Source organism: Spinacia oleracea, chromosome 1 (assembly GCF_020520425.1).
Source record: "Spinacia oleracea cultivar Varoflay chromosome 1, BTI_SOV_V1, whole genome shotgun sequence".
Taxonomy (NCBI): domain Eukaryota; kingdom Viridiplantae; phylum Streptophyta; class Magnoliopsida; order Caryophyllales; family Amaranthaceae; genus Spinacia; species Spinacia oleracea.
Window position 1 is genome coordinate 114627630 of NC_079487.1, and position 23679 is coordinate 114651308.

Consider the following 23679-nt stretch of genomic DNA (forward strand, 5'->3'; position numbering starts at 1 on the left):
GTTGTCTCACTGGCTAACCCTATATAGCCTGGTGGCGTCAAAGTGTTACACTTTGCCACAGGTTTAGGGTTCAAATGCTGGTGGTGGTGGTGGTGGTGGGAAATGGTGGTGGTTAAACTGAATAATAAGAGGTATTTTAAAATATCTCTCTTTTCTCAAAATACCTACTTCGTATTTGTCAGCGTTTAGTGATTTAAATTTTAATCAAATTATCGTCGATTTTTACCAATTTGTCACACAATATTCATTTTTACCAATTTGCTCAAATGGTCTAAAAACTTGATTATTACTGGTGTCCAATAATAGATCCGTTACACAAATTCAACTCCCGTCCAAATTGTCCCATTTCGAAAAAAAATCTTAACAAACAACTATATTCCTTAGTATAGAAGAATGAAAATTTTATTAAAATTGAGTAATTGAATCAAAATTTATTTAGATTGTCAAAGAGTTATTAGAATGAACGTTAGTAGAATCAATCGAGCCCAATTGACTGATCAATTAATAAAAATCACCAGAAATCAAAAGGGGGAAAATAGTAAAATAAAACAGTTTTAACTAAAAGGCACTCAGAATGAAAAGGACTTTTCAATGATAAAATGAATTTCAGCGATCGATTGATCTCATCCAACGAGTCGATTTACTCCTCATAGTGCCAATCATTATTTCCTAAAAAAAATTCTTATAAAAAAATCGAAAGAAAAAATAAAAAGAGCATTCAGAATGAGTAGGAGGTTTTTATCCATTCATGAATTTGTCGGTTTAATAAATAAATTCATCATCATTATGCTCGTTAATATTAACACGTGATTTAAAACAGATCTAAATTAAATAAAAGAAGAAACACTCGTTAAAATAGAGAGCTTAAAATGAGAAGAATTCATCAGAAAAATGGATTGTTGTATACATCAGAAGAAGAACAATTAAGTTCCATCAGACGACCGTCGTGAGATGACTAATCCAAATCATCACTTGATATTAATTAACTAGTCTTGATTAGCTAAAAAGTATCAAAAAGGAGTTTTAAGAAGAAGAAGGAGAAGAAACAACGATTTGCAGGCGAAGATGAAGAAAGAAATTGAGATTAGGAAGGATTATAAAGAGAAGCGCTGTAATCGCGGCTAGGGTTTTTCAGTTTCTTTGGATTTTTAATTTTAATTGTTGTTGGGCTACCTTTGCCAGTTCAGCCCAACTACGGAGTACTTCATTACTGTACGGGATAGTGGATACTAATCGCTAACTGCTGTATCCGGGTACAGCCAGCTCTGGCTGTACCCAAAAACGATGCGCTCATATTGTTTGTTCATTCTTGTCGACTGTTTGTTCTTTTTTATTGTACTGTTTGTTCATTCTTATTGTACTGTTTGTTCTTTCTTGTTGTACTGTTTGTTCTTTCATGTTGTTTTTTAAATTCATCATCAAATTTTCATAATTGTTGTATTTTTTGTTATTTCTTCTGGAATTTTATGTTCTTTTTTATATTGTTTGTTCTTTTTTGTTGAATTATTTGTTTGTTCACAATAAATATATGGTTAATGTTCATAATGAAATTGTTCACTTCATTGGTCTTTTATGTTTTTACAAGCGCCTATATTGTTTATTTCCAAATAAATAAATAAATGTTCATTTCCAAAATAGTAAATGTTCATTCCAAATAAATAAATAAATGTTCTTTTTCGAAATAGTAAATGTTCATTTCCGAAATGGTAAATGTTCATTTTTGTAGTGTATTTCCAAATAAATAAATAAATGTTCATTTCCAAAATAGTAAATGTTCATTCCAAATAAATAAATAAACGTTCATTTTCGAAATTGTAAATGTTCATTTTTGTACCAGTATTTGTTCTTTCTTGTTTTATTGTTTGTTCTTTCATGTTGGCTTTAAAATTCATCATAAAATTGTTCATAATTGTTGTTTTGGTTGTTCTTTTTTTCTGGAATTTTATGTTCTTTTTTATATTGTTTGTTCTTTTTTGTTGAATTATTTGTTCTTTCTTGTTTATTTGTTTGTTCACAATAAATATATGGTTAATGTTCATAATGAAATTGTTCACTTCATTGGTCTTTTATGTTTTTACAAGCGCCTATATTGTTTATTTCCAAATAAATACATAAATGTTCATATCCAAAATAGTAAATGTTCATTCCAAATAAATAAATAAATGTTCATTTCCGAAATAGTAAATGCTCATTTTTGTAGTTTATTTCCAAATAAATAAATAAATGTTCATTTCCAAAATAGTAAATGTTCATTCCAAATAAATAAATAAATGTTCATTTTCGAAATAGTAAATGTTCATTTTTGTACCAGTATATTAATGTTCATTTTAAACAACACAAAACGACATCGTTTTGGATAGGAGTACAGCCAGCTTTGGCTGTACCCGGGTATAGCCAAAAATTTGCGTGGTATACGATTATACGAATGTGACCTTGTTAGGGACATTAAGGTACTTGTAGAGTTGTACTCCCTCCGTCCCATAATTATCTTCCTGTTTGACTAAAAACACGGATTTTAAGAAAATAAAAGACATTTGTCGTATTTCTAAAAAAAACAAGGCATTTGTAGTATGGAGATTGTAATTTGGTCGTTCAATTTAGGTTCAAGATTGGTCATGTGGGTCGTACAATATCTTGGTGATAATTTTATTGATCCGGTACGGTGTGGTTGGGTTGTGATATCAATTCAGATTCAGGACGTGTTTGGTACGATCACATGAAAGAAAACAGAATGGAATCAGTTATGAGAGAGGAAAGGCAACAATAAGCGTTACCGTTAAAAGTTGTTTGGTTTTATAAAGGAATGGAATCACAGTACTCTGTATTTGGTAACACAGTATATTTGGAAAAAACCAAAATAAACATAATCTCCTCCCCAACATCACCTTCATGTTTCCTTTTTCACCAAAATTAGAAGAACCTACTCCCTATCTTATCAGCAAGATAATAACAAGCATACAAAGCCAAATCTTAACACAAAATAATTAAAGAATTTGAAAGCATTGGGTTATCAGATTGGAAAACTCTACCAGTTTTACAAAATTCCAATTTCTTTTGCCCACATTCAAATTCGAGAATCTTAACAACAAAATTTCAGAAAATGTTATTGGGATTAACTTAAATTAGATAATGAGAACAAATATACTGAAGAAATTATAGTCCAATTTGACTGAGAAACTAGAAAAGATGGAAGATGAGAGAGACATAGAGGAAGAGATATGAAAGAACTAGTACGATGTTTAGAAAATTGGAGAGGTATTTGTTACCGTTGGGTTATGAGTGGTAACAGATGGGTGGAGTGGGTTACACGGTAAGCGTTATCCAGGCCCATAAACCAAACAATGCCAAACGGTAAGGCTTAACTGAATACGTTTCTGGGCCTTTAGAAAAACATACCAAACATGCTCTCAAGATTGATCTATTTGGGTCGTACAATATTTTGGTACGGTTCGATCCGGCCAAGTAGTTGTGGTTCAGCTTCATGATTGTTCTATTTGGCTCATACAATGTTTAGGTGATGATTCTTTTGGTACGATCTGGTATGGTCGAGTTATTGTGACATCTATTGAGGTTCGAAATTGGTCTATTTGGAACAAACAATATTTAGGTGAAGATTCTTTTGGTAGGGTACGTTTCGGTCCAGTCGAGATAGAAGTCTAAAAGAGACGATGAGATTAGGAAAGAATAATAAGAGAACAGTGTAAACGGCTAGAGTTTTCATAAGAGTATTGGATTGGAATGTTGTTGGGTTACCTGGGCAATTCAACCCAACTTGTTTATTACTAGATATGAATGTGACCATGTTAAGGACATTACCGTAGTCTGGAGTTTTTGGAAAAGTGACGATGATCCAGTAGGAAGAATCCATATGTTTTTATGCTACTCTCTGGAGCATTTGGTCTCACATGAATGAAGTTGTCTTTAGAAATGTCACCCCAAACCCCAACTTGATCATTGCTCATTTGCTCTGTATCATGACAACAACTTCCAGCGGATCATCAACTTCAACAAGCAAAAGGAGAAGGAAATAGTCTGCAAGGCGACGGAAATCTATATTCTCCCTTTTGGTCTACTCGGCATAGACATGGTACGATCCCAATTCCTCTAATTATTGATGGAAGCAAGTAAGATCGAACAATCCTGGAAGCTGGAAAGATACGTAACTGAGATTGTCACAATTTCAGAAGGTTGCGTGCCAATTATGTCGAACTCCCCTACACAAGCAGAAGCTATGGCGATATACTCATGGGGATGCAGGTGTTAGGTTATGAACAATTTAATGTCATGCGAAATAACCCTAAATGCCACAATCCAAATTAATTGCACTTGGTCAATTAGCATAATTCAACATACATACTTTGTGATGTGTGCTTTCCCTAGATGCTCCCGAACCGAACAAGAGCAAGTTAGAACCCAAACATTGTCCCTCCGTAGAAAGTCTACAGTACGAGATCCGCCTTAGATCATACCAACTAGCATATTAAACATATAAACTATGTAAATGTAGTAGGACAAAAGTTTCATATTAGATGATAAATAAGTATATTCAAGATTTATTAATTATACATTAGCTTTAACTGGAAAAATATTTTATATGGAGTAAAGAAATACGGTCAAATAATAATTTTAGAATATCCATATGTGCACGGGATATAATCTAATTCTTATGACTTTTTACTACTTTTGGAGACATCATTTTGAAGTATATACGGATTACAGACTCCCTAAAAGAAGAAGGCGCCAATTCGGGACACCTCACATTATAAAGTTCGATTTCCAAACATTTGCGGATTGTCCCCCAAATCCAAAATTTACATCCCTAATTTCTTATAATCCTTCTCTTAAAATATTTCATCTTCATCTACTAATCAAACGAGATTTTCATTTTCGATGGATTTTGGTGTGGCATCATTGAGGCAATCTGCAGTACCAAATTCTAGGGTTTCGGTTCAATCCCTAAAACTCTTTAATTTAAGGTCCCAAATTTTCATTTCGAGACCAATTTCTTGCATTTCAATGTCTGATCACAAATTCAATGCTGGCCTCCATGTCCAGGCTCAAAAGGTATCTCATTTCCCTTTCGTCTCCTTAATTTGTTTCACGCAATTTCTTGATTTTATCTGTTTTTAATTATATTGTATACTTACATTTTGTTTATTCGATTGTTTCGTACATCTTTTATTGGCATGAATTGGTTATAGGAGAAATGGAGATTGGTTTGGGTATTATCATGATCCATGGTTTTGGTTTGCTGTAATTTGCTTGGAATTGCATTGTTTGAGAAGGCTTTGAGAACTTTCAAAGTCATTTAATTTACCTCAAATCTTAAAAAATAGGGGAATTCTTGCAAAAATAGCGAGTTGCAAATTGTTCTGCAGTCGTAGTTGATCCGTTTCCGAGGTCGAATCATGTAGGTTGATTTGAGGATGATTTGGTTTGGTTTTTCTCTATGGTAGAATAGAAGGGGTTTCCTGGTTGACGCTTAATTTGTGGCATTTGTCTACCATCTTTTCGTTGCTGTAATTGTCCGAGTAATATAGGTTTAATTGAGGATGATTTGGTTTAGTTTTTCTCTATGGTAGAATAGGAGGAATCCTCTCTTTTGATTGCCGGAGTTGTCTGAGCTTGTTTTCGTATACAAAGGGGTTTATCAATTTATGTAGAAGGATACTATGTTTTGACATGATGTATTCAAAATTTTGCGTATTGAGGGGTTGTTTTGGGGATTTTTATGTGTTACAGAGTTATAGGAAGTGTTTTGTCCTTTTGGGATTTCCTACATTAATAAGCAGGCACTCGGGCAATTATTTGCAATTTGTCTGCTCACTTTTTGTATCTGTACGTAGAAAGAGAGTATTGGTGTAAAATCTACACCAAAACTAGAATTTGTTTGCATGTTTATGGTTTTCATGGGTGATTTAAGTTGCAAAATACAGATTATCCAACAGTTTATTTGTTAAAAGCTTGATTTTTCTGTGGTTTATTCTGCAGTCTGGTTCTGGGCATGTAACTGCGACAGTTTCATCTGTTGGTGATGCCAAAGAACATGATCTGAAAATTAAAGAGTGGGAGGCGAGAATGCTACAACAGGAAATGGCAGCTAGTCAGGGCATAACTATTAGAAGACGGCCACCAATTTCCCCACCTTCGGGTTATGACGGTCCATTTGAGGTTCAAATACAGGACATCTCAAACACTCCGCGTAACATTTTGGAGGAGATTATTTGGTATAAGGACGTTGAGGTTTCTCAGGTATTCTATTCTGCTAGTTCTTTTCAATAATGTTATTACTTGGGTGTTCTCTTACACTTGTGCCCTTGTTAGTTCAAGGAGAGACGACCTCTGGATGATTTGCAAAAGGCGCTTGATGATGCTCCGCCAGCAAGAGATTTTGTTGGAGCTATAAGAGCAGCTTACCAACAGACAGGATTACCTGGTTTGATTGCAGAAGTTAAAAAGGCTTCACCTAGTAGAGGCATTTTAAGAGAGGACTTTAATCCAGTAAGAATGCTTCTATCCGTCCATTTTTGTTGTTTCTTATAACCTCCAATTATCACAAAAGAAGGATAAGAATACATTTTGTATTTCTTGGAAGAATATTTTTTCGGATTTCTTATCCTCAGTTGTTAATTTGTTATGATGCTAGTTAATAACTAATTTTGTTTAAAGAAGTATACTGATGCTAGTTAATAATTAAATTTGTTTTATGAGGTGTACTGATGCTAGTTAATAACTAAACTTGTTTAAGGAGGTATATCTGTATGAGATGTTGCACGTTCTTTGTTGCTTTGTGTTTTCTTGAACTTCCTCACCTTTGCCCGAGGGCGTGTCTTATCAGATGATTATTTGAGCCTTGATGTAAGTGTCTGTAATGTCTGCATGGTGATCTGGTTTCATTTCATATCTTCTGGCATGCAGTGGGTTGCCTTGGCTAAAAAACCATCTCACGTGCTTCTTTCTGCAGTATAATTGTTAACTTCGTGATTATAACTAGGCTTGTTTTTAATGAATTAAGAATTTTAAGTATTACAGTGAGCCACATCAGATCGATCACATTATAGTCCAATTTGGCTTGAAAAAGAGGCCTTGGCCACTTCTTTAAGTTTAATAGTGACAATTGGTTTTTACTCTGCGTAGCTAAATATCTTAATTGGATAGTGAACTTGAGAGATAAACCATTAACTCACTTCATTTCTCCTTGCATATTTACTCTTCACCTGGCAAGTGAATGTGAATGTTTTTCTTGGTAACGATCAGTGTTGACTAATCTCTGTTTGATAGGTGGAAATTGCCAAAGCCTATGAGAAAGGTGGAGCTGCATGCCTAAGTGTTCTGACAGATGCGAAGTATTTTCAGGTTGAACTCATGTGATTCTTTATTGCGGTTGTTTGTTATTAGCTATTCTGATGTGTCTTTGATTACCTTCTAATTTTATGATGCAGGGAAGTTTTGAAAATTTGGAGGCTATACGCAGTGCTGGCGTAAAGGTTAGTATTTTATTGTCTGCTGTGGCTTTTGTCCATAATTTTGAATGATTCATCAAATCAAAATTACTTTTGCTTTGCAGTGTCCTCTTCTATGCAAAGAATTTATAGTAGATGCTTGGCAAATATATAATGCTCGTACTAAAGGAGCAGATGCTGTTCTTTTGATTGCTGGAGTTCTGTCTGATGTGGATATTGAATACTTCCTGAAATTATGCAAGAAATTGGGGATGGCAGCTCTGGTTGAGGTTTGTTTGCAAAGTCCTTTTCAATTCTACTACCGTCATTTTCCATGAATTCTGCTTTAATTACAGCAGTTGATAGCCTGATATGAGTCAATCATTACCATTTGTTGCTTCCGGTTGAAATTTTATCCTCAGTATTCATCTAAAACAAAAGTACTTATCTCCAAGCAGGGGGGGGGGGGGGGGATTTCAGAGTATGTTATTCTTACAAAAAGTCATTTGAGTTTGACTGGTAGCAACTTTTGTTGTAAACTTCAATTATTTTCCTTTATGTATGCTTTTTTCTTTTAGGTGCATGATGAAATGGAAATTGATCGTGTGCTTGGTATTGAAGGAATTAAACTTGTTGGAATTAACAATCGTAATCTTGGTAATACTTCACTTTTCGTTTCTACTTGCATTTGATGTATTGTCATTCTACTAGTGAAGTGCAAAGGATATTCTGTGGTCAAGGGTGCGTTTCTAAAGAATTTACATGGCTTGTGCTTCTTCAGAGACGTTTAAGGTGGACATCAGCAACACCAGGACGCTTCTTGATGAAAGACGTCTAGAAATTCTCAGTCAGAAAGATATTATTGTAAGTATTTTTTTGATCCTCCGCAGTTGCTGCATGTCTTGACTGTTCTGTTTTTTTCCACCTTTTTTTGGTTGGTTCTCCTTAGTGAGCAATGTTTTCTCACCTGCCAAACATTCCTTGATTTCAGGTGGTCGGAGAGTCTGGCTTGTTTACTCCTGCTGATATTAGTTATGTTCAAGAGGCTGGTGTGAAAGCGGTTAGTTCTGTAAATTTGGTTGCATCTTACTTTCCTGAATATAGTGACAATATCTTTGTAAGCAGAAAAAAATCCTGGAACTTTTTACAAGGCCTTTTTCATTTATGTAAAACATTTTCTTGTTGGGGTGGATGTTCCCCGATCCTTCTAAGTTCAACTAATATCAGCTCGTCCCCTAAAATTAAAAAGAAGTACACAAAGAAAAAACGGAACAATTTTGTAATTGATTATGCACTTCATTGGAACTTCTTTCTAAGATTTATGTCAGCATAGGGCACGCCTCATTGAAAGCTACAAAAACATAGTTTTCCCAAGTTATAGTTGAATATCAGATCATTTTGTGTAATTAGGCCAAACTCAAGGTACCTCACATGTTTTCCTTGGAACCTTTCGAGTATATGATTTTCACAAGGTTTCTCATTCCGTTATGTGTTGTTTTTCAATTATAAAGATAATTATCCATCTTTGCAGGTTTTGGTCGGTGAGTCTCTTGTCAAACAAAATGACCCTGCCAAAGGCATCGCTAATCTATTTGGTAAAGATATATCATCATTACGCCGCGAGTAACAAATCATACTGCCAATTTCCAAGGTGAACCAAGAGACATTGTTTTGCTGGTGTCCCAGGTGAACCAAGCTGACATTCTTTTTGCGTATTACTTTGCATTGCCCAGCAGATGCAGAGCTGTAATTGGTTGTCTGTTTGTCTGTCCAGAATGTAAACTGTTGTGTGTTGTAATGCTGATTAGATGGCATATTTGATGATGTAATAGGAAAAATAAAACACTACATTAGAGGAATATCGGCTAACGGAGCTACATAGATAATTTGCTTGATGCAATAGTTAGGTGTTAAGAAGACGCTTAAGCTGGCGTTGTTTTGTATTTCTACATGTAGAACACCTATAAAATTACTACTTGATACTATTTTGTTTTGCATCAGATTTTGCGCGAAGATTGTAGCTTCACTGCTTCAGTGGGGGATGTGTTGTTGAAATAGACTGCTGGTCAAGTTCTTATATAGAGTACTCCATATAAATTAATATGGTTTCTTAAACAGCATATGCCTGAATATTTTGGTAAACTTAATGCATACATAGAGGCATGGAGTATATTGTTAAGTGTTCGTTTGGTAACAAATTAACTTAATGCATACATTGAGGCATGGAACATATGATTAAGTGTTCGTGTAACACAGGAAGTATAACTTCCTAGGAAGGTCCTATGTCTTGAAAATTCATTTTCGAGGAAATGAAATGGTTAATTTGGTTCTATGTAATATGATTCACATGAACTTCCTTTTCTTTAGAATTTCTTGTCTAGGAAATGTCAAGGTTGGTTTGAACAATCAAATTTAATAAGAAATTCAAACATAGAAATTAGTCCATCAGCTTAACTTGACCAGTTTATCAATTTTTGTATTCATATACTCTGTATTATGCTTTTCATTTTTTAATGCGTTTTAAATATAATCCGAATCCGAAATTCACCTAAACTCGACACAATTGCTGATTGACAAGGGTTACTTCCTGTAATGTAGAGTGTATCTGTGTATGTATTCACATTGGCCTGTGTACCTGACCTATAGAATGTACTGTATTTATTTTCTAGGAAATGCAAGGTTAATTTGGTTGGATGCCATATTACTAATATGAATTTTGTTTTTCTTTAAAATTTCATGCCTAGGAAATGCCATTGTTACTTTGAACAATAAAATTCAAAAAAGAAGAAACTCACAAAAAAGATATGGAGGAAGTATAAAGTTACACAAAACAATTTTGATATTAATATGTTCTAAACCGATCAACTTAACTAGGCCTATTTATCATATTTTTCTAATCATATTGTGCTAAATTTGATACCAGTACGTTTTAAACATAATTCGAATCATATCCAAACCCGACCCAATATACGCTGATTGACAGGTTTACTCCGTTTAATGTAGGGTGCATGTGTACACATTGGCCGGTGTACACGGTAACACGAACCTATAGAGTAGTTGAATTCATGCATGTGTTTTAATTGGACATTTAAATAATAGATATAATTAATACACTCAAGACCACAGACCACCACTATGCAAATTAAGTGGGAGTCTGACCATGACCCTCTCCTTTTCTGCATCTGTTTCAGCATCTTCATCTTCCCCATATCATTTACATCTCTTTCTCTCTCTATTTATACCAACCACTTTCTCATCTTCGTTCTTCATCAAAAACCTCTGATTTTCTCTCTCCTTCCTTCTTCTCTCTTGATATTTCTCTAAAAGTTACTAACTTTAGTTAATCAACAAACTAATAATGGCTGCATCATCTTCCATTTTGTCAAACACCATTTCTTCATCTCTTAAAAACTGTCAAAAATCAAAATCTCTTGCATTTTCTCCTCTTAGATTTGGTCAGATTGGGGTTAAATCTTCTGGGTTTTCTCTCACTAATAAATCCCTCAAGTTTAAAGCTGCTAATCAGCTACCAGTCAGATCTTTTACTTGTAGAAGCTCTGCTGATCCTGCAGAATGTAAGTGTTAATTTCCTTTTTCTTACAAAATTCTTTTTTAATTTTTGATTTTAGAACTTTGTTGCTAATTTAATTGATTTTGTTGGGTGATTAGCAGCTGTTAAGGTTCATGAATTCTGTGTTTATGAGATGAATGAGCGCGATCGCGGTAGTCCTGCAGTTCTTAAACTTAGCCAGAAGCCTGTCTTTTCCCTTGGAGACTTGATTCCTTTCACCAACAAGGTATAAAGTTCTACTCTCTTTTTTTCTGCATGTTCTTCAATTTTCCTTTGTTTGTTGGAAAATCCTATGTTACTCAGACTCGGTTACTAGTATTCCAAATGTCCAACTTGCAAAATTGTGATAATTTCCATGATTTTGGTAAAAAGAAAGTGTCAGAGTATCCATAACTCCGTACCCATATCCGAGTGTATTGGGGATCCGACATGGGTATTTGAGCCGAAATGAAGAGTCCTAGGAAAAATGTAAATTCTTGATCTTTTCTGGTATATTTTGACATGTTTAAAAGAAATTCAACTTCTATTGTGCATGATATAGAGAGTGATGGATAGCTCAGTTGGTTAGAGCTTCCATACCTGTTCCACGTGATCCTGAGATGGATTCTCATCCCGGCTCCCTGTGGCTCATTCGCACCAAAAAAGAAATTATGTTGTGCATGATATAGCTTATTGGCAAATTCTTCGGTTCTTATTTGTCAATTGTCATACTTTTGTTAAACGAATACTATTGTTAAACAAAGACTAGAGTTTGTGTAAGTAAAAATCTAATAAGACCTGCTTTATTTTCTAAACTAATCAAAACCTAATAATATACAACATCAAAGCCGTAGTGACGTAGTCCCAAAATGATTTGGGGTCAGCTAACCTAAACCGTTATATATTGTCGATTTCTTAACAATAAGATTAAAATGATGTGTACAGAAAATTGACAGATTATGGTAATTAATAATTGTGATAAACAGTTATACACAGGGGACTTGGAAAAGAGGCTAGGAATATCAGCAGGAATCTGCATATTGATCCAAAACAAGCCAGAAATGAAAGGGGACAGATATGAGGCAATATTCAGCTTATACTTTGGAGATTATGGTCACATTTCAGTCCAAGGACCATACTTAACCTATGGTGAATCACACTTAGCCATAACAGGCGGTTCAGGGATTTTCGAGGGAGCGTATGGACAGGTGAAGCTGCAACAAATTGTGTACCCTTTCAAGATTTTCTACACATTTTACTTGAAGGGAATTAAGGGTGATTTGCCTAAAGAGCTTTTGTGTAAGCATGTTGAGCCACACCCGGATGTTGAGGCCTCTGCTGCTGCTAAGGCCACTCACCCTGAAGCTGCTATCCCTAATTTTACAGACTAATTTAGTGTTTAAGTGTTAAGTGAGTTGAGTTTATATGATTTGTTCCTTTAGGTTAAGGGGTGGTTTCTCTTGGTTGATGTTGATGTTGATCTTGTTCTAGTTTCTTAAGTATCAGGGAATGTAGCGGTTTTATTTGATGAATAAATTCTATTTGATGATCACCTTTGCTGTTATTGTTTTGATTTATTCCAGATCCCTCGATCGCTCATTGAATTAGTAAGACTTTATCGTTAATCATAAATGTAACATGATACCAATTGCTTGTTGGTTCAGTGGTGATTAGGGCTGAACTTGGTAGGGCGAACCCGAGTTCGATCCCCCACAAGGCCACAACAACAATTAGAAGTGGACTAAAACCTATCCACTCATAACTCGCCCCGAATTCGGATTAGTGACATCATCTCCAGCTGAACTTGGTAGGGCGAACCCGAGTTCGATCCCCCACAACAACAATTAGAAGTGGACTGAAACCTATCCACTCATAATTCGCCCCGATTTCGGATTAGTGACCTCATCTCTACATATTTCTAGACCCGTACCTGAATCCCTTTGACATAATTATCCACATCGACTGCATGCTATGAGGACTACATGGCAGATCTACTTATAATCGCCGAAATTTTAGTATTGATACAATTATTCACGTACCGTTCATGGTTTCACACATAATCACTATGTATGTTTTTTTTTTTAACATAGGCTCGAGAGTTTACAAACTAAACAATTAAACTAAGGTCTTTATAAATATTACAAATACTACGAAACAAATTAAAAACATAAGCCTAATAGTTACAAGGGTAGCCGGTTTTTCCCGTGGGGGTCCTTGGTTGTTGAAATCTTGTCTATACCACCAACAAGGTGTTATCGTGACAAAGTCACTCATGGTTGTGATATCCTTGTAGATTGGCCAATAACTTAAGCAGTTAACCTATAGCACATGAAAAGCAAAGAAAAGAGTGGAAGAGAAACCAAGTAACGGAGAATGTGGTTAAACCTTATGATTTGTTAGACTACCGTATATATTAGGAATAAGTCTTTGCTTATTCAAATTAATATTGTAATTGATATTATTTCCTTATGTACAACAACTGACTCCTAAAATCTAGCCTTAGATTAAGATACTGACTTCCTAAAGTCCAGCACATATCTTTGTATATATTGAACAATCACAATCAATATTATTCACGGAAAATCAACTTCCTACATGGTATCAGAGTTATCTTCTTATTCCTCTCTTTAATCTAGCCGTCGCCCACCTTCTCCCTCCCCTCTCCAATGGCCGAGAAGACCTTCCATTCTGCCCTCACTGTCACAAATGTGAAGTCCCTCATCCCTATCACCCTAGACATTGAAATCGAACAATATCATGAATGCGCGACGTTATTCAAGGTGCAAGCACGAGTACACTCCGTACTCGAGCACATCATCCCACCTCTCTAGTCTTCTAACAAATCGCGGCCTATAACGCAGCCAATGCTGCCGGTTTGCCCCTCTGGAAAAGACTCGACGCGGAGGTTCTCCAATGGATTTATGCAACCGTCTCTCATGAAATTCTTACCTCTGTTCTCGTGGTGGATGACGTTGCAGAAAAAGCTTGGAAAAGGGTGGCTCAAATATTCCAGGAAAACAAAAACACCAGGCCGACGTACCTTGAAATCGAGTTCACCACCACGAAAATGGTTGAGTTCTCTTCGGTTATGGCATATAACAATTGGCTCAAATATCTTGCCGAACAACTTGCCAATGTGGGCTCACCAGTGACTGACCAACGAATGGTCCTACGCCTTCTTGCGGGGCTACCGGAGTCTTATGCTCACTTTGTAATCACCATCCAACAAAAGGACGTGCTGCCGTCCTTCATTGATGTCTGCTCGCGTCTCAAGCTTGAGGAGCTGCGAAAGAAAGAGCCCGCAACTCGGGCCCCGCCGCTCTTATGGTTGATGATGATTCCCCACCGCCGCCACCACCGCACAATCCTGGAGGTAACAGTGCAACTAAAAATAATTATCATAATCGTGATATAACCGTGGCAGGAATTATTATAAGAATCGGGGAAAGAATAACAACCACAATAACCGCGGTGGGAAAAACGGTCGCAAAGGCGGTAACAGGTAACAACCAGCCCAACCACCAGCCGACGTCTCAGCCACCAGCAGGGGGGTATTACTGTCCCGCATGGCCCCAGCAGCAATGGGCACTACCACCGTGTCCATATCCCACAACCTCTCTGGCAGCAACGTGCTCCAACACCAAGGTCCAACAACAATAATGGAATTCTTGGTGCAGGCCCACGTCCACCTTTACAAGCCTACTCCATGCAGTACGTCCCAACGGATGTCGAAGCTGCCATGCATACTCTATCCATGCATCAACCTGATGAAAATTGGTACATGGACACTGGAGCAACTTCCCACATGACTGTCAATACAGGTACTCTCACGTCTTATTTTAATTTGAGCAAAAATAATGGCATTGTTGTTGGTAATGGTAGTAGTATTCCGATTCATGGTTGTGGTCATACATCTCTAACCCCACCCAATCCCCCATTAAAACTCAAAAATGTCTTACATGCTCCAATACTCATCAAAAACCTTATTTCCGTCCGAAAATTTACTACTGACAATAATGTTTTTGTTGAGTTTGATCCTCTTGGGTTTTCTGTGAAGGATTTACAGACGGGGAGCCGCATAATGAGATGTAAGAGCACCGGAGATTTATACCCTATCACTGCCACCAAAAGGACCACACCTCCCTCAACCCTCATTGCCGCCTCACCTATCTTATGGCATTCTCGACTCGGGCATCCGGGACATGCTATTTTTGATTCTCTTCGTAGTAATGCTCTAATTGAATGTAATAAAGCTCGAACTAAGTTTTGTACCTCTTGCCCTTTGGGGAAACACATTAAATTGTCATTTCATGATTCAATGTCTTTTACTACTATGACTTTTGATATAATTCACAGTGATCTATGGACATTTCCTGTTTTGAGTTCTAATGGGCATCATTATTATGTCTTCTTCCTTGATGACTATAATATATTATTACTGATTTGAAGAACATATATGTTAGGAATTGAAAAAAATCACAGTTTGTTTGATACTACTGATTTACTGTTTCTATAATTTACGTAGTAAGCTATTACGGAAACTCCGTAAAAGCAAACTAGAAAAATATTTTTTTGGTTTTCATATAAAATTTTCAAAAAAATACATTATCCTCTTAACCTACAATAGTTAATAAATAAATAAACAAATTATACTGAGATGTGTTATTATACGACCATACCCCAAACAAAAAAAAATTACGGAGTACTTTTTATTTTATGTAAAGCAAGTGTTACTTATAAGCCTGTTATATACCAAATCTAGAAAATAGGGTATTATAACTGATATGCATGGTTATCAAACCAATACCATATCCAAAAATTTGGATCGATCGAGTGTACGGGTATGGTTACAGTTACGGATATTATTCAATTCCAAAAGAAAATGATATCTAATAATTGTATGGTGAGTTTTTTTTCTTATATTTTTCCAACTTAAGTAGTTTTGTCGACACGCTAAAACTCTTAAAATCGCACTAATCACTTTATACTCCAAATAAATAATAATTTTCTCTGATTTTTCCAACAATCGTACATTAATAAGAATTAGTTTTATTTTATTAAAAACTTCGCTTAAATAATTTATTCAAAACAGAAAAAATATTTTAGTCTCATTCGTGTATTGCATGGACCTAACCTAGTATAAGATAAATACGTCCCAAATTTTATACTTTATATTTTGAATATTCAATATTTATTAAAATCCTAAATTAAGATGAACTTCACCGCAAAACAAAATTCGGATGAACACGTTTGACTAGAATTAAAACTTTACAAACCAAATCTCACTTGTATTACAACAAGACTTTCTAAAGACTTATTTTCTCTCTCATCCGCTCACATTTGTCTTTGTTTTTTCTTAAGGGAATTTGCCTTTGGTTTTCAGATCATCAACAAATCAAACTTCCAATCAATGTCTGTACCATGCTCAATTCCCTTCATCTTGTTCCTCTGAATTTCTGCAAAGAATCAAGTGGAGGTTGATCAAATCAATGGTTGTTACAGTTGAAGCTCGAAAGTTCAGCCTCCCTTACCTTTCTCTCTCCTCGCCTCAGGTCACTTCTTTCCACTACGACCCCAATTCTCTCTCCTTAGCTTTGATGCATTCCGATTCCACTTTCTCTCTCTTCCCGTCCTTTTCCCCCTTTTCAATTTGCAATTCGTTACCCCCTCCTCAAACCCTAATTCCCCCTCCCTCTTCATCTGCTTGCTTCGTGCCTCTTAATGCTAACCCTAACCCTAAAGTTCAAGATGGGGTTTCCCCAGATGACAAAAAAAGGGTTGTTTTTGTTACTGCTGGGCCCCACAATGGTGGGTCTAAGGTTGTTTTGAGATTTCATTTGTTGGGTATTGATGGGAAGTTTGTGAGTGCAACCCAGGTGGATTGTAGTCAGAATGGACTTTGTTTTGATAGGAAACTGGGGGTGATTGTGGATGTTAGTCATGGGATGAAGGTTGTGCTTTCTGGGTCTGTTAATTACTTGGCTTTGTACTCAGCTTCAGGGGGGAAAGTGTGGGTTTTTGGGGTGAAATTGGTGGGGAATGGGAGGGGTTTGAGGTTGGTGAAGTGTGCTGTGATCGATTGCAGGTTGCGCATTTCGTCAATTTATCTTTCCTTCGGGTTTTTGATATTGGGGGAGATGAGAGGGGTTAGGATTTTCCCGTTGCGTGCCATGGTGAAAGGGAAGGTTGGGAGTGGAAGGAGATTGAGAGTGGCGAAAGGGAAGGGTGAGAAATCGAATGTCGAGGGGAGGGATTCTAAAGTGCCAAACGGGATCATTAGGCCTTTTGCTGAAAGCAATGAACTAAATAAGAACACTGGGAATTCAAATGTTTCCAAATTGTTGCCTAATGGTCATGCTTGTAGTGTTCTTGATGGTGTATCCTCAAGTTCAAATGCGGATGGAGCTGGTAAGTTCTCAAGTACCCTAGTGGTCATGCTTAACGTGATCACTTTTGTTCTGGATGTGCATTATGAGCTATATAGAAGTTTCAACTGCTTCATTCCCCGAAGTACCTGAATTGATTATTTAGCTAATTGCATATTGTCTCTGTTGTAGATTTCGGTTATTTAGCTTATTGCTCATTGTCCTAAGAGTCAAACTCTGAAGTGCCATTATTCTGCCCATTGCTTATTTACTTATTGTGATAATGTTCAAGTAACTCAAGTATAATTTGTTATGATATTTTTTAAAAAAATATCATTATAATACTATATGAACTTTGTTACTTCTGTGGATTCCAACTCTTTGCTTTTGCTGTCATGCGATGCTGAGTAATTGTTCGCACTATCAATTGATCTTGATTGTTTGATTGTGCTTTGTAAAATACTTCCTCCGTTCTTATTTACATGACACAATTGGGTTTATGACACTATTCACACAAGTTCCTTTGACTTCATTTTGTGATTTATACTTAAGAAAAAACATAGTCGTGTGGGGTCTTATTAGATTCGTCTCAATAAAGTGTCATTTAAAAAAGAACAGAGGAAGTATACACTAGTAAAATAATGCTTTTAACCGATGCCTATTTTTCATCCTTGCGCGGCAGTGGTACTTTATTTTAAATTGTGTTGCTAAAAATTATGTATGATTACGGGGAACTTTTAATCTATTCTAGTTACCACCACCTCTCTGGTTCATGAAATCCAGCAATTTTCAAAAATTCTCATTTTGTTTGAGCTGATGAAGGATATCATGTGGTCAGTAGACCAGAGATTGATATGGGATATGGCTCATTAGAGTAGAAGGCTTGATTGGTTCTGTGTTGTGCGTTTGTAAGAGTGGAATCAAATTAGTAGCTTATACAAGTGGGAATGTGGGATCTCTTCATTCATATGTTACCAGACTTATCACGGAGGCTTGCGTCTCTGAAATCTGTTAAAGGAATTGAGGTGTGGTACTTTAAATATCTGAGCTCTCTGTGATGCAAATTATCTACTATTCTTGATGTGGATTTATGAGAGTGCCTGATACAGTGATACCTGTATTGCTGTATGTTCAATAATAAAAATCTGCCAAAGTTATTAATCTTTTTCTTTATTTTTTTAATTGCTCGACTTTTCTCAAAACTAAAAGTCTGTTATCGTTGAAGTTTTTCTGGTGTGTGTCTTTGCTTACAAGTATTTCATTTTTATGTGTTTGCAACTTTGCATTAATGTTCTTACCCCTCATTTCCTTTGTGTTATTACCTTTAGTGTCACTGTCACCAGCTGCCATGCTTTTCTTTTTTGAGTATATTCTTGTAATTGTAAATGCATTCAGGATTGCATGATGAGATTCAGCACTCAAACAAGTATTCACATGCCCGGAAAAGTTTTCTATCCTTATCATGTACACTTGTTATAATCTTGTCCTTCATGGAAATTACTTGAGTTTTTGGTTTTGAAAATTAAATGTTGAAAGTCTTAATGGTGCCATTGACTACAGCAGCTGATGTTGTTCTGTAACTCCAGTGAAGTCGAGGTCTTTGAAATTCCGACAAGACTCTGGTGAGTGGGGAATGCAGTTTGTTCTGTTCAATGATTGTGTCCATGAAGGGATTAAATCCGGAGTGATGCAATCTAATAAAAGAAAGGCGACCTCCATCCAAGCTATTTCACCGGAGAAATTTCTAATTCTGGATTCGAATGGAGATTTGCACATACTTCATGTGTCAAAATCTGGCTCTTCTCGAATGAGAAGGTTAACTTGCACCATCCAAGTACAGCAATTGGTTGCTTTTCCTGATGCATCTGCTGGTGGGCTTCCCTTGTCTTTCTTATGATTGTTGCTTATTTGGGAACTTCCACATAATGTTTCTTGTTAGCTTGTACAACAAAAGACAAATATAGAAGGAAGAGGGTAAAAAGGATGGAAGTTGTCTGTTGTTATAAATTTATTCCAGTTTATTTTAGCAGGAACACTTGGAGGGTTTGGCAAAATGAAATAAATAAATTCTGCTGTATGTAATGCCATTATCTCTGTCTTACTGCATAACCAATTCACGGGATTTCCACACTAACAGAATATTTAGAATTTTCAGATCTTGTACCTTAATTAGGGGGGGGGGGGGGGGGGGGGGGGGTTACAACTCAACAAATAATAATTGCATGTGACCTTTGTCTGAGACGTTCAATGAAACCACTTCTTATACTTCATCTTAGAATGGTATAACGTACAGAGTGCTATTATCCACTCGATATACAGGTATATCAAGGGTTAAATCAATTTTTTTAGAACTGTTTTTATGGTGCCACGATGCAAAGCGCTTGACTCCCACTTAGATTTGGATGACTTTTGCAATTTTCTTCAACTGAAAGGGGGGCTTTAAAGTTTATATATGACTATGCAGATTCTCAGATTGTTTGGATATCTGATGGACTATATTCTGTTCACGTGATGATGATACCTGGTTCAGACACCAAAGAAAAGGAAAGTGGTGTGAGCAACGATGAAAGAGAGATCATTCAAAGTTCAGGTTTGCACAAATATTTATTTTGTCCACATGATTGGGAAAAAGTAAAATTATTTACTCCTGTTATATATATATAGTTTCCTTCACCATTTAAGATTTATCTAGTTAAACACCCCATACTAGAAAAGAAGGTTACAGTAGAGTTTGGTTTTGTAACATCGTGTTTCGTTCTGATTATTTCATTTTTGCTAGTCACCCAAGCCATATTTACAAGTGAGAGCATTCAGCATGTTGTGCCCTTGGCTGCAAATCGAATCTTGATTCTCGGTCAAGGTAATGTTGGTTCAGTATTTAAATTGTTTTCATTTTGTGAATGAAAATGTGTATATATGCTCTTTGTTCTGAGAAAATGTTCTCCTTGTATAACTTCTGTAAAGCGTAATGCATAATAAGATGATCGCTGTATAACTTTATTTGTCCACATGATTGGGAAAAGTACTGCTTGTATAACTTCTGTAAAGCATAATGCATAAAAAAACATTGACAATCAGAGCATGTTTGAGATGTCAAATGATCATATGGCTCTTGCCTTTGACTGTGGTATGCTGTGGGTTGTTTGACATAGTATGACTAGTTGCTCATGCTAGATTTTTAACCAACAAAATTTATTATGTGCTTAACCAGCGATCAAAATAGACTTATTCAAATATTTTGTTCAGTGATGTTGTATGTGCTTTTCATGTTATCATGGTATGAACTTCTTAGCAAGATATGCAGAGTAGTTATTAGTAGTGGGTTTTCTATGAATCTACACACTCTAAATATGGTTTTAGTTTTCTGTGAATGGATGAGATTTCCGTGAATCGGGGTAAATTCACAATATTTGTTTATTTTTATTCGAAAAAGGAATGTTCTTATTTCCCCGATTTCGAGGTTTCATCAAAGCTTGGGACAGAGTATATTTAAGATTTGAGAATGGCCTGTTCATAAGTACTTTCGTAATTTTCTCTTTTGCAGATAGCCTATATGCTTATGGAATTTCATGAAGTTTCTTGCAACGTCTTGCTTGTGTGCTGGTGAGCTATCTGTATATCATATTTGTTGTGTTTCACCAAAATGGGGTATTTAAAAGTAATATCTTCAGTTATATTTAAATTCTGACACCACTACATGGATTTATTTGTATTGTTTTCTTCATAGGAGAATTTTCTTCCTGGTCAAATATCAAAATCTGAGTAATGGGGCTCTATTATCGCTTCTGTTTAGACTGTAAGTTCTTTTTTGGCAAATTTTTAGACTGTAAGTTGTCAACTCTAATAGTGCATATATACTGCTTTCTTATGTTTTACTTGGTTCAGGAATCCATCTATGCATCGTATGTTCCAGTGTCCTTTACAATCCTCTGATCTGACCTTGACATAGAGTTACTGAAGTCATGAGCTACATTTGTCATTCCATTCTGCTGGTGTTGTCTTCAGGACTGGCAGCTCGTCAAGGTAATTGAACTTCCTCTCTGCTTGTTGTTTACCGTGGTGTTTATTTTTAGCTTGGAATTGGAATCATAACTGAGGATTAAGCTGCAAAGAGGGTAGGGATGATGGGAGTCATGGACTCATATGCAACCTTTGAAGAGATTGATACAGTATATGAAATGAGTTGCTTGTGTCTGAAGCTTAGATGTCGTAAATGCTGTATACTATTGCTGATTTCTTTTCTTTTTTCCAGCTGCTTTTAAAATGGGAAATTTTCTGAAGTAACCTTGTACAATAGGTCAATAGGATTCCGATTCCTGAGTTAACCTCCAGCTTTTCACCCTTTGTAGTAACCCCAAGCTTTGAAAACCCATTAAGTTGGACGGAAAATCTAAGAAATAAAGTTATTGGTAGTTCTTAAAAATAAATACCAAAAGAAAAAATTCCACCCCCTCGGTCCTTGCCACCATGGCGGTCCAACTCTTCTCCCAACACCAGATCGATGTTCCAAAGTGCAATGATGACTTGGAGGAGAAGTGTTTGTCAGAAAGGGAGGTGAAGTTGGTAGGGGGTCGTGGGAAAGGGAAGCAATATTAGTGGTGGTGGGGGGGGGGGGGTGGTGTTGGGTTACTGGTTTCAGTATTCAGTAGTGGAACTTGAGCGTATCTGATGAGCGATATGTGGGCTAATAAATAGTCCTCATTCATACATGAATAATTTGTGATGCATCTTCTATGTGGTTTTCATTATTACTACCAAGAGGGTGTTGATGTAATTGAAACTAGAAGTTAACAAAAATGCATTTCCGGACATTCATACAGGTGATTATGAAAATCAATAAAGAACCATTGAATCATCGGTGTTTTACATACTTTCCTGATGACTTTTTTTAATTTTATTCTTTTGTTTGGCTGACAATAAACGGTGTCCTGACTCATGATATTATCTACTGGATGTTAAGGATAGATAGTGCTCTTTGGAGTTAGATAAATATATGTATATATTTATTTTTTTATGGATTTTGTGAGGAGTGAAGATCTTACAATGGAAAATGTTACTGGGTTTTTAATCTGTGGAAGGGTGAGCGCACACTGTGCCAATAGTTAGCTGCCAGTTAATTTTGTCAAGGTGAAAAGTTGGAATGGTCAACATTGAAAATGAACAAACTTTTGATAATTGATTATCTATATTTTCATCAGATCCCCCCTTTTGATCCTAAACTTTTGTTTGCCATGTCTATCAGGGGAAAGATTATATGGTGATGAGTTGGATGCCTGGAAATGGAGCAGATTCTCTTTAGCTCGCCATGTACTGAGCCCTTCTTCCAGTGTCTCTGCGTACTACACAAGGCTCAGGCAGGGAGAGGAAGGAAAAGAAAGGCTTGCCAACAGCGAGTATAGTATCTGTCAGCTTGCCGTTGAAGTAGTAGTTGCTGGCAATTGCTTCAAGGTACTCGTTGATTTAGATGAAACTCCAAATCCGTCGTTGAAGTGTTGAACCAATTTAAATAGTGGAAGTTTGGGGACTCCTTTTATGTGAAAGAGCTTCATACAATCCATTTTAATTGTTGTTTAAGATCTTCAAATGCTTTATGTTTTATACTATGTAGTATCATTTTACAAAAACTTTTAGGTTGATTATGAACAAATGATTCGGAGGTGTGCATTACGTGATTTAAAGAGTTAAAGACAAGTTGGTTTTTAGAAGACAAAGTCAGAGCTCTTTCATGGTAAATACTCTATTACTGTTGTCGTGTGATTAAAGGTGTCTAAAATTGGTTTATCGAAATTCTGTTGCTGTTCGACTTTGAACTTCTTTTCCCCCGTTTCATCCTAACTGGTTTATTACCTTATTTTGCTAATTATTTTCCATAATGCTCTTCTTCATGTAATATCTTCAAGTTCAATCATCAATTAAATTTACGCATATGCAACCTATATTGGTTAATGTGATACGACAATTGTTTCGAGTTGCCTCGTACCCTCAAGTACCTGATTAAACTTTACCTAAACTAGAGTATAAATCTATTTTCTAGTTAATTGCTGAATATATCTTCTTAAAAGAAAAATTCTGAAGTACCTGAATGGAATATTCAGATAGTTTCTAATTGCTTAGGGGTGCGGCTCTGTTCTGTTCGACTTATTTTGACTTGTTTCAGAAACAATAAGTTTTTTTCAGACATTTTCACACACAAATAAGTTTATTTCAGATAAAATTAGATTAGATCCAGTGTACGCACGAGTTTTGATTGACTTTTTTACAAAATATTTAACTGAATCTCTCCCAAACTATTGCGTACTCCGTAATTTATTAAAATTTTAAA

The 23679-nt window shown here is 35.9% G+C and overlaps 3 protein-coding genes and 3 non-coding genes across 8 annotated transcripts; 3 read left to right on the forward strand and 3 right to left on the reverse strand.

Annotated features, from left to right (window-relative positions):
• Nucleotides 1-562: 562 nt before the first annotated feature.
• Nucleotides 563-660, reverse strand: LOC130466662 (small nucleolar RNA Z162). The gene has a single exon (XR_008926833.1). It is a non-coding gene; the product is annotated as a small nucleolar RNA Z162 (small nucleolar RNA).
• A 58-nt stretch (nucleotides 661-718) lies between these two features.
• Nucleotides 719-790, reverse strand: LOC130466639 (small nucleolar RNA Z105). Its single transcript, XR_008926810.1, has one exon. It is a non-coding gene; the product is annotated as a small nucleolar RNA Z105 (small nucleolar RNA).
• Nucleotides 791-878: 88 nt separating this feature from the next.
• LOC130466661 (small nucleolar RNA Z161/Z228) lies at nucleotides 879-979 on the reverse strand. Its single transcript, XR_008926832.1, has one exon. It is a non-coding gene; the product is annotated as a small nucleolar RNA Z161/Z228 (small nucleolar RNA).
• A 3748-nt stretch (nucleotides 980-4727) lies between these two features.
• On the forward strand, nucleotides 4728-9442 carry LOC110786865 (indole-3-glycerol phosphate synthase, chloroplastic). The gene is made up of 10 exons (XM_021991443.2): nucleotides 4728-5064; nucleotides 5992-6252; nucleotides 6325-6501; nucleotides 7282-7356; nucleotides 7443-7487; nucleotides 7568-7732; nucleotides 8021-8099; nucleotides 8224-8306; nucleotides 8434-8502; nucleotides 8974-9442. The coding sequence occupies exons 1-10, from the start codon at nucleotides 4891-4893 to the stop codon at nucleotides 9067-9069; spliced, it is 1224 nt and encodes a 407-aa protein (XP_021847135.1). The 5' UTR covers nucleotides 4728-4890; the 3' UTR covers nucleotides 9070-9442.
• Nucleotides 9443-10585: 1143 nt separating this feature from the next.
• LOC110786866 (allene oxide cyclase, chloroplastic) lies at nucleotides 10586-12544 on the forward strand. 2 transcript variants are annotated; one of them, XM_021991444.2, is made up of 3 exons: nucleotides 10586-11017; nucleotides 11112-11239; nucleotides 11979-12544. In XM_021991444.2, the coding sequence occupies exons 1-3, from the start codon at nucleotides 10801-10803 to the stop codon at nucleotides 12381-12383; spliced, it is 750 nt and encodes a 249-aa protein (XP_021847136.1). In that variant the 5' UTR covers nucleotides 10586-10800; the 3' UTR covers nucleotides 12384-12544. The 2 variants fall into 2 exon arrangements, with proteins under 2 accessions (XP_021847136.1, XP_021847137.1); XM_021991445.2 differs by having other exon boundaries at nucleotides 11115-11239.
• A 3677-nt stretch (nucleotides 12545-16221) lies between these two features.
• LOC110786867 (uncharacterized) lies at nucleotides 16222-23068 on the forward strand. 2 transcript variants are annotated; one of them, XR_008930882.1, is made up of 8 exons: nucleotides 16222-17400; nucleotides 18944-19228; nucleotides 19822-19947; nucleotides 20137-20217; nucleotides 20902-20960; nucleotides 21085-21153; nucleotides 21243-21380; nucleotides 22600-23068. XR_008930882.1 is itself a non-coding variant. In XM_056840666.1 (6 exons), exons 1-5 carry the CDS (start codon nucleotides 16482-16484, stop codon nucleotides 20928-20930), a joined length of 1440 nt encoding a protein of 479 aa, XP_056696644.1. In that variant the 5' UTR covers nucleotides 16224-16481; the 3' UTR covers nucleotides 20931-20960; nucleotides 21085-21154. The 2 variants fall into 2 exon arrangements, 1 of the variants encoding a protein (XP_056696644.1); XM_056840666.1 differs by lacking the exons at nucleotides 21243-21380; nucleotides 22600-23068 and having other exon boundaries at nucleotides 16224-17400; nucleotides 21085-21154.
• Nucleotides 23069-23679: the final 611 nt, after the last annotated feature.